The 10,058-nt window shown below is 31.8% G+C and overlaps 1 protein-coding gene across 1 annotated transcript; it reads left to right on the forward strand.

The window, feature by feature from the left end:
* Positions 1-716: 716 nt before the first annotated feature.
* Positions 717-6,630, forward strand: LOC142637085 ((E,E)-alpha-farnesene synthase-like). Its single transcript, XM_075811373.1, has 7 exons — positions 717-1,069; positions 1,717-1,981; positions 2,138-2,513; positions 2,641-2,859; positions 5,136-5,280; positions 5,433-5,681; positions 6,148-6,630. Exons 1-7 carry the CDS (start codon positions 965-967, stop codon positions 6,442-6,444), a joined length of 1,656 nt encoding a protein of 551 aa, XP_075667488.1. The 5' UTR covers positions 717-964; the 3' UTR covers positions 6,445-6,630.
* Positions 6,631-10,058: the final 3,428 nt, after the last annotated feature.

A 10,058-nucleotide genomic window follows, 5' to 3' on the forward strand; every position in this document is an offset into this window, starting at 1 on the left:
TAATTCAATTAGGAAGAGAAAAAAAAATGTCATAACTGATTTGCATTATCTTCCCTTGGGTTGGAAAAAAACTTGTGCTCGAGTTTTTTGTCTTCATTAGAATTTATCTCCATGATTGGAAATAAGTTGCTTCACATGTATAGATATATGACAGATTTGTGGTTAAAAGTCAGATGTATAGATATGACATTGCAAGCTTCAAAAGGTAGGTATTAGGATTAAATTTATATAAAATTTCCAAAAGATAATTTTTTGAGCAGCTAGCTTGTTTTACTCTCCCATGAGAAAGCTATGAAAATTGCCCAAACAAAAATGTTAGAAAGTATGTGTTTAATGATTAAATTTATCATATTTTAATAATTTAAACTTTTGGGATAATTGGTAATGTTGGATCTCATCTATTAAAAGGGATTAAATTTACCAATTTTTTTTGCTATTTATTTTCAATTATTACTGAAATAAACTCATAAATTTTTGCTACACTCACAACAAATATGTATCGATCAATAGTACCGATATCTCAAAAGAATTCTTATTTAAAAAATAATATTAAAAAAAACTCACAAAATTATTTTTGAGAATAAAAAATCTCATAATCGATCGCACAAAATTTATTTAAAGGCTGGTATAACAAGATTCAAAATTCTCCATAATTTGTATACACCAAGCCTTTTGCAAATTTGAGTGGGTGCAACACCCACTCAGCAATATGTGGCTCCGCTACTTCCTTCTAAGATAGAAGGTCTTACATAGTTATTAGTTATGAACGTTTCTTATTTTTGTCATTTTGTATGCCTCATTGCCTATATAAAGCAGTCCAAAGTAGGTTTCGAAAATCCATCAACACTGCATTCCTCAACTCAAACTTTCTTAATTTTTCCTTTAGCTTTTCCTTTTAGGTGATTCCATCACTATAGATTGTAATAAACAATTGCAATCTGTGCTGCAAACTTCATCATCCGAGATGAAGCCTCAAGCCAATGATATCGTACACGAACGACGATCTGCCAATTATAAGCCAAACATATGGAACTATGATTACCTACAGTCTCTTTCTAGCATATACAATGTAAGAATCCTTTCTAAATACCTTCTATGAGAATATCATTGTGACTAGAATTTTTGTGCTACAACTTTTACAACTTTTATGTGGTCAACATTTAGTGAACATTTATCCCTTTGATAAAGATTTTTTTTTTTTCACCACTTTGATGTTGTGTCAATAGATTCTCTCATTTTCCATTTCAAAAAATAATTATAGCTTCTTTTTCTGTTCTATTTCATACTCTACCATAGAGAAATTATAATTACTTCTAATGCAATTAGTTTCTATAGTGTAAAATATGACTCTTAATACGTTATTGTATTTGCTTCTAAAATTATAACGCATCAATGGGGAATATAGGTGCGTGTAAATAGACCCCAAGTATTCAAGTTATCTTATTATGGATAAAGTATTTTTCCAAACTAGTTTAAAGGAATTTTTTCTTACTTGTAATATTACGATTCATAAGATCATTCACTGATTCACGTGTCATATTTAAAAACTTTGACTTACTAAATCAATGGAATGACTAAAAATGAATGTGGAGGTAGTGGGAATTTTATTTCCTAAACTCTATCCTTTCATTATTGTCCACTCTCATCTTTAGAGAGCCCCTCTGCACGTAATTTTCACAAACACGATTAAGATTTGGGACAATGGTGTTTTTGCAGGGCCAAGAATATGAAAGACGGGTACAGAAACTTAAAGAAGATGTAAGGATAATATTTGCGAATGCAGTGGACTCTGTGGCAACGTTTGAGCTGATCGACAGCATAAACAAGTTAGGCCTAGCAAGCCACTTTGATATGGAAATCAAAGAGGCTCTAGACACCATTGCATCCACTAAGAAGAAAATTTCTAGTCCAGAAGAGGATCTCTACACTACTGCACTATGCTTTAGGCTTTTTAGGCAGCATGGCTATGAAGTTTCTCAAGGTAAAATAATCTTCGAATTTAAATCATATCATTTATGTAGCAGATCCTAACTAATTTGTTGAAAATCCATAACTGATCCCAAAAAACTTAGAAACTAAAACTTGGTTGTTGTTTGAAGTCCTAATATCTAACACCAGTAAATTCTGTGCAATTCAGATATGTTTAGAGGCTTTATGGATGAAAAAACTGGTTTGTTCAGAGACAACACGCACATAAATATCAAAGAAATGCTTGAGCTTTTAGAGGCCTCACACTTGGGTTTCGAAGGTGAAAACATTCTGGATGTGGCTAGAGATTTCTCAACTGCAACTCTCAAAGAAAGCGTTTCCAGTTTAGACAGTGACCTTGCCAAGCAAGTGGTCCATGCTTTGGAACTTCCATCACAAAGGAGAGTACAGTGGTTTGATGTCAAATGGCACATTAATTCATATGAGAAAGACATTCACACGAACTCGAGCTTACTTGAACTTGCTAAACTACATTTCAACATAGTTCAAGCCATACTTCAAAAAGATCTAAGGGAATCATCCAGGTAGCTTCCAAAGAATAATGTAATTTGTGAATATGTATCTTATACACCAAACTCACTTTGCATTGCACAAAATACTAATTAGCATGAAGAGAAACAACTTAATTACTTGTACCTTTCTGTCATTTAGGTGGTGGAGAAATCTGGGGCTCACAGAGAACTTGAGTTTTGCAAGAGACAGACTAGCCGAAAGCTTTATGTGCTCAGTGGGCCTTGCTTTCGAGCCTGAGTACACATGTCTTAGAAAATGGCTTACGAAAGTCGTTATTCTGATACTGATAATTGATGATGTTTATGATGTTTATGGCACATTGGAAGAACTAAAGCACTTCACAAATGCCGTAAATAGGTCAGCATTGCGGAATATCACTGCTGAAAACTTTCAATATAAAATAGGGTTAAATATACTTTTAGTCCTAAACTTTTGGGCTGGTTTCATTTTGGTCCTCACACAGTTTTTTTTTTTTTTTTGGTTTTACTTTGGTCCTTACTAATAAAATGCTTATGGATCACATAATTATAATAAATAAATAAATTACTTTAGGCAAAGCACCGTGTAGCTTGACTAACACTTCCCTAGTATTTTTAATAAAAATGTTTTGGGTTTGAATAATTTTTCCCCATTCTAAGAGCATCTCCAATAAATTCTCTAAAATCAATTTTGGAGAGCAAACACACTAAAAACTCACTCCAACAGGCAATAGCTTCTCTATCTTTATATTTTGAAATAGAGTTGCTACAGTACCTCTCTTGAAGTAGAGAATACTGTAACGTTTACTGTAGCACCTTCAAAAAAATTTATCTATTAAAATAATCACCTAGTTGAATAAAAAATAATTTTTCTCTTTCTTCCTTGCTCTCTCTTTCGCTTCTCATCAGAAAAGACTCTCTCTCTCTTCTCATCAAAAAACAACATAGATGAAGGCCAACTCTCTCTGCCAGCTCTGTGTGTGTGTGTGAGTGAAGTAAGATGAAGAAGAAAGAAAATAAAAAACAAAAATGCAAACACAAAAGAGAAGTCAAAAGATCATAGTCAGTTGTGTGTGTGTGTGAAGTGAGCCAAAGAAAAAAAAAAAGGTAAGTACAGAAGAAGAGTAGAAGTCAGAAGGATGGGGTTCATGTGTGGAGAACAAACAAAAAAGTAGATTAATAGGAGAAGAGTGGGTACATGTGTGTGGAGTAAAAAAAATAAGAGGAAAAAAGAAGACAGGGAAGATTCAAGAAAGTGAAATGTATGGATAAAAACAAAGGGAAAAATTATTTAAAAAATGGAGAAATATTATGTCACAATATTTTTACAATATATTCACAAAAAAATTCTAAATGATAGGTTATTATTAGCAATTGCTAGTAAAAATTTATATGATGGGTTTAAATGAAAATCAGTAAAAACTTATCACTTAAAATTTGTTGTGAAAATATTACAAGCATAACACTTCTCAAAAAATAAAATAAAATATGAGGAAAAAAAATTATAAAAAAATATTAAAAAAATAGTAAAGAAAGAATGAAGAAATAATATTTAAATGAGATGGAAAAAGAATAAAAAGCCTGTTGAAAAGTGTATTTGAAAAAGTAAGTAGGCAAAGAGTGAATGTAATTGTTTACTCTTCAAATAGTACAAAAATTTGGAGAAACTACTAGAGATGCTCTAATTATTAAAAAAAAATTAATGTTAGATAAAAGTTTACTTTGAAAATAATTAAATGAAAATGAAAGTAATTTTCTTTTCTTTTTCTTCATCCCTCCCCCCTCCAAGTTACTTTGCAACCAAGCATGTGGGGGGTGGGGGGAGGGGGGGGGGGGCAGTGGTAAAATAAACAAAAGAAAATAATTTTTTTACATTTTAAGTATTTGGATAGAAAATTTTTAGCTGACATAGCTTTTTTGCTAACTATGTAGCAAAATGTTTTTTTCTTTTTCTTTTTTTTTCTTTTTTTAGTTATTTTCCTAAAAATGCTCAAAATATATTTGTTGGAGTTGGTCTCATATGAAAAATCATAAATTTTATATTTATATTTAATATAAACATGAAATAAAAACTTTGATTTCTCAATATAATATATTAATAAAATAACTTAGATCAACCTGCACAATCAAAATAGAATTTGTAAAAATTACACTAATAAGCATATTCAAAATAAGAGTGTAACAACAAAAGTAAATAAAAATAATAATTAACAAAAGCTATCAACTGAACTAGCATTCACAAGGATAATTACGTACAAACAATTGAAACCTCTAAGTGATACTTATAAAGTATTTTTGAGAAACTGTTAAAAGTTTGGGGTTGATTCCCATAATTTGAGGCATTACGTGGTAATTTTGGAGGTTTTATAAGGTATTTTCATCATTTTAATGGTTTTTTAGGGGTATATTTATTTATTTTTTTAGAGTGTATTTCAATCATATTAGATTTGAAAATATTTGGGTATTTTTTAGATTCAAGGCTATTTCAGTCATGTTGAAGGTTTAATGGATAATTTGGTTATTTTAAAGGATTTAGAGGTATTTCAGTAGTTTTGAGCATATTTTGGTTATTTTGGAGATACTAGGGGCATTTTAAAATAGGCAAATAATTTTTTTACAACATTAAGAATTATTCTTACAAAATATTTAATTCAGGTGGGATGTTAGTGAAACTCAACAGCTTCCAGAGTGCATGAAGACTTGCTTCCTAGCTCTCTACAATACTACAAATGAAATCGCTAATGAAATTCAAAAGGAGAAGGGTGCTTGGAACCAAGTTTTACCTCATCTTAAAAAAGGGGTACTTATCTGTTCATTTTCCATAATAATTGGAATTTACTCATTTGTTCATTTTTCATCATGTTTAATTGGAATACATATATACACAATAGGTAAAGATCATCGTTATTGAAATTATAGTGAATATCTTTTTCTTTTTTTCTTTTCTAATAGTGGACAGATTTTTGTAATGCATTATTTGTTGAAGCAAAGTGGTACAACATGGGCTACACTCCATCCCTGCAAGAATATCTAAGTAATGGATGGATTTCATCGACTGCCCCATTACTTTTGGTCCACGAATTCTTTTCCATGGGACATGAGGTAACAAACGGGATGGAAGATTTTCTGGAGAAAAACCAAGAAATTGTGTATAGTATATCTATGATAATTCGACTCTGCAATGATTTGGGGACTTCAGTGGTAATTACTCTTTCTTTAAACAACATTTTTTCAAATTGTAGATGTAGTTTTAGTATTTTTAGAATAATTATTAGTAGATAAAAATGTGATGTCATTGGTAGGTCCAGATTAAAACTCATAAGAATTCGCAACATCAATAATTTGCAAAAATATTGTAAAATAGTTTATATCTGTAGCATTACTCGTAAGGAAATAGTAATGTTATAGACAAACTATTTTACAATATTTTTACAAATTGCTGATGTAGTTTTAGCATTTTCTAAAAATTTATTGATAAATAAAAATATGATGTTAGTGGTAAGTCTAGTTTAAAACTAGTAAAAATTTGTCACATCTATAATTTGTAAAAATATTATAAAATAATTTGTAACTGTAGCATTACTTATTCTTTAATGGTTATATAGAACATTGATTAATAATTATGTCCATATTAGAACAAACTAATTGGAATATTAACTTGAAACAGGCTGAGAGAGCAAGAGGTGATGTTCCCTCATCAATCCTATGTTATATGAGAGAAGCTGATGTTTCAGAAGAAATTGCACAGAAGCACATCAAAGACATGATAAACAAGAGTTGGAAGAAAATAAATGGGCAATGCTTTAACCAATTGCCAATGCTGCAATCATTTGTCAATATTGCAACAAATAATGCTCGTGTGGCACATAGCCTTTACCAATATGGAGATGGATTTGGAGTTCAAGACCGAGACACTCGGAAAAATATCGTGTCTTTACTGGTTGAACCTCTCGTGCTCTACTGAATTGAAATGTCAAATTATGGAAAATGGGTCAATTTGTCAGCTATGGATCTATGATGTTAGAACTTAGAACTTAGAATTGCAATAACTCACCGGATAATGGTGACTTGAATAGCTAGGTTAAGTGCATGGCTTTGTCTCTACAATAATGCGATGAACGAGTGCCTGGATTGTAACGTAATCAACATTCGGTTCATAATTAAATAAAGTGCTATTAAAACATTTTATATTTGATGTTTTGATAGATATTTTTGAGTTTCTGTGGCCACTACGATTTCCTTAATCTTGTTGACGTTGACTAGGAACTCTAAAGTTATGGCTGTGAAGAAAGATAAGAATCTATGATGTTAGAACTTAGAACTTAGAATTGCAATAACTCACTGGATGGTGACTTGAATAGCTAGGTTAAGTGCATGGCTTTCTCTCTACAATAATGCGATGAACGAGTGCTTGGATTGTAACGTAATCAACATTCGGTTCATAATTAAATAAAAGTGCTTTTAAAACATTTTATATTTGATGTTTTGATAGATATATTTGAGTGTCTGTGGCCACTACGATTTCCTTAATCTTGTTGACGCTGACTAGGAACTCTAAAGTTATGGCTGTGAAGAAAGATAAATCTCTGCAGTAATTTTGTACTACAATAACCACCAAAAGTATCATATTTGACTCCTTGGATCCTTAAAGAGTAAAGATAGGCACCAAAAGTGTCATTTTGCGGGAGATTATCCTAGGTGCAAGGATATATATATAAAATATAAATAAATAAAAAACTAATATAACAATGGACATTGTTGAGAATTTGCCATCAAGAAACAAGGAGACCCTTTTATATCAAAACATCAATTGAAAAAATTATAGGAAAAATTCTTGAACTACCTAGTGAGAATGTGGAATAAGGAACCTTGAGAGGAAGCTAAAATGTTGCAAAAGACTAGATAAGAAAGAACAAATTAATTGCAATATCTCTTCCATCTTCCGGATCGATTTTCCAATTTCAGGCCTATTGTTTTGTGCTATCATGTTAGTGCAAATATTTGTAATCTCTAAATCTCTAGTAAATTAATTCTCTTATCGTTTCAAGGACATGAGCCATCATCAAACCACTTAAATCCTTGATATTCTCCTTTCTTATTAGACTACTTGTTCTTGGTTTAATAGTTTTTTTTTTTTTTGGTGTAATCTTCTAAAGTTCATACTTTCTAAGTTTCTATATGCACAACCTTGAGTAACAGGATCCTTGCTTTTCTTTTGAACTATTTTACAGTAATACTACAGTCATAAACTATTTTACAGCATTTTTACAAAATGTTGATATGATCAAGTATTTATTAGTTTTCATTTAGACATATTATTAATATCACTTTTTCATTTACTAATAATCACTTATTACATCAACAGTTTGTAATTTTTTTTGTAAAATAACTTGTATCTCTATTTTTTTTTTTTAATTTCATTATGAGATTTACTATTCATGTGAAAAGATCGTATACATTTTTGTGCCCGGTAAAACTACTGAATAATTACACTTTTTTTTCTTGTAAAAAAAAATATTACACTTTTGATAGCATGGTTTTCACCCTCAATTACTTGGTTGGTGGACTTTTCTTTCCTTTTTCATGACGTCCTTGACTTGGGCTGGCGCACTTGCCTTATTTATTTGTTGTTCAACACGGATTGCATGCAATCCAAAAGGATTGGTTGGCCTTATTAATTTATTGTTTCTTCTATGAGGATTGCATGCAATCCAAAAGGACTCGTTGATAACTACCTCTGAAGCAATCAAGCTCGTGCAAAATGAATAGCAAGAGTAAGAGACACTACAAAATACAAAGTTTATAGCCGCGTTTCAAAAACGCGGCTATAGACCCCGAAAACGCGGCTATAGACCTGAAGCCGCGTTTTCTATAGCCGCGTTTACAACCCCGGCCTAAGTGGCGCAGCAACAGACCCTGCGGGTCTGTAGCCGCGTTTTTAAAACCGCGGCTACAGACCAGACCTGAAGCCGCGTTTTTTAAAAACACGGCTATAGTCAGCGACCTATAGCCGCGTTTTTAAAAAACGCGGCTACAAACCTGCTTTGAGCTGCGTTTAAACCGTGGCTATAGGTCTTTTTAAAAACAAAAAAAAAAAAATTTACTGGGATTTTTTTTCCCCAAAAAATTCAAAAATTCAGCTTTTTTTTAAAACAAAAAAAATTTTCTTGGTTTTTTTTTCCCCAGAAAATTCAAAATTCAAACAAAAATTTTTTTTAAATTAAACACAAACCCAAAAAATTCAAAATCAAACACAAACCCAAAAATTTTAAAATCAAACACACCCATAAAATTCAAAATCAAACACAATATACTGACAATACAAATGCAACGTGCTCCAAAATATAACAATACAAACCATGAATCTCCTCTCATTCAACAAAACCAACCCAAATTTAACCCTAAATCCATTCAAAGAACACAAAAACTCAAGAACACAAACATATTTAAACATAAGCACAATATCAACAACACAATAGCAAAAATAACTTCTAGTAAAAGTATAATACCCATAAAAAAATTAGAGAATTTTTACCTCAAATAGTAGAGATGAGTGAGCCTTTAGCTTTTCTTATGAAGTTTTCCAGTGACCCTTGCTTGAAAAATGAAGTATATGGTGGTGTGGAGTGTACCGGTGTGTGCGTTGTGTTGAAAGAAAAAAAGAAGGAACGAGAGAAAAAAAGAAGGAAAGAGAGAAAAAAAGAAAGAAGAAGCAGCAGTAAAGAAACAAAGAAAAAAAAAAGCAGTGTTGGAGTGAAGAAGGAAAAAAAAAAAAAAAGAAAGAAAGGAGAGCTGGGCGTGACTTGCAAAGAAGAAAGAAAGAAAGAACTGAAGAAAGCAGACAATAATGACCAAGAAAGAAATGATAAAAAAGAAAAGATAAGAGTGGGGGTAGGTGGGAAAGTGGGGTTCTGGGTTTTTTTAATGATGTTATCTATAGCCGCGTTTTCAAAAACGCGGCTATAGCCCCTCCCTTATGTTAAAATATCAATTTATTCGGATGCATGTACAGCTCATCCTTTTAAAAAATATATATATATTATTTCACTAGACCTATAGCCGCGTTTTTGAAAACACAGCTATAACCCCTCCCTTATTAAAAAAAAAAATTTATTCAGATGCACAGGTAATCTTTTTAAAATATATATATTATTTGACTGGATCTATAGCCGCATTTTTGAAAACGCGGCTATAGCCCCCCCCCCCCCTTTATATAAAAAAAAATTTATTTGGATACACAAGTCATCTTTTTAAAATATATATATATTATTTGACTGGACCTATAGCCGCATTTTGATAAACACGGCTATAGTCCGGACGTAAAACGCAACTCAAGACACTAGAAACCCGGCTTTAGACCTAACCTATGGCCGCGTTTAACAAAACGCAGCTATAGGTTGGGTCTGAAGCCGCGTCTCTAGGAAACGGCGCTATAGGTTTGGTCTATAGCCGCGTTTCTTTTAAACGTGGCTATAGGTCAGGTATAGCCGCGTTTTTTATAAACGCGGCTATAGCGCGCGTTTTTTGTAGTGAGACCATGTGGTTTGGTATAAAGATAGAAAAATGAAAAAATAGACG

The sequence above is a fragment of the Castanea sativa genome, chromosome 5 (genome assembly GCF_040712315.1).
Source record: "Castanea sativa cultivar Marrone di Chiusa Pesio chromosome 5, ASM4071231v1".
NCBI classification, from domain to species: domain Eukaryota; kingdom Viridiplantae; phylum Streptophyta; class Magnoliopsida; order Fagales; family Fagaceae; genus Castanea; species Castanea sativa.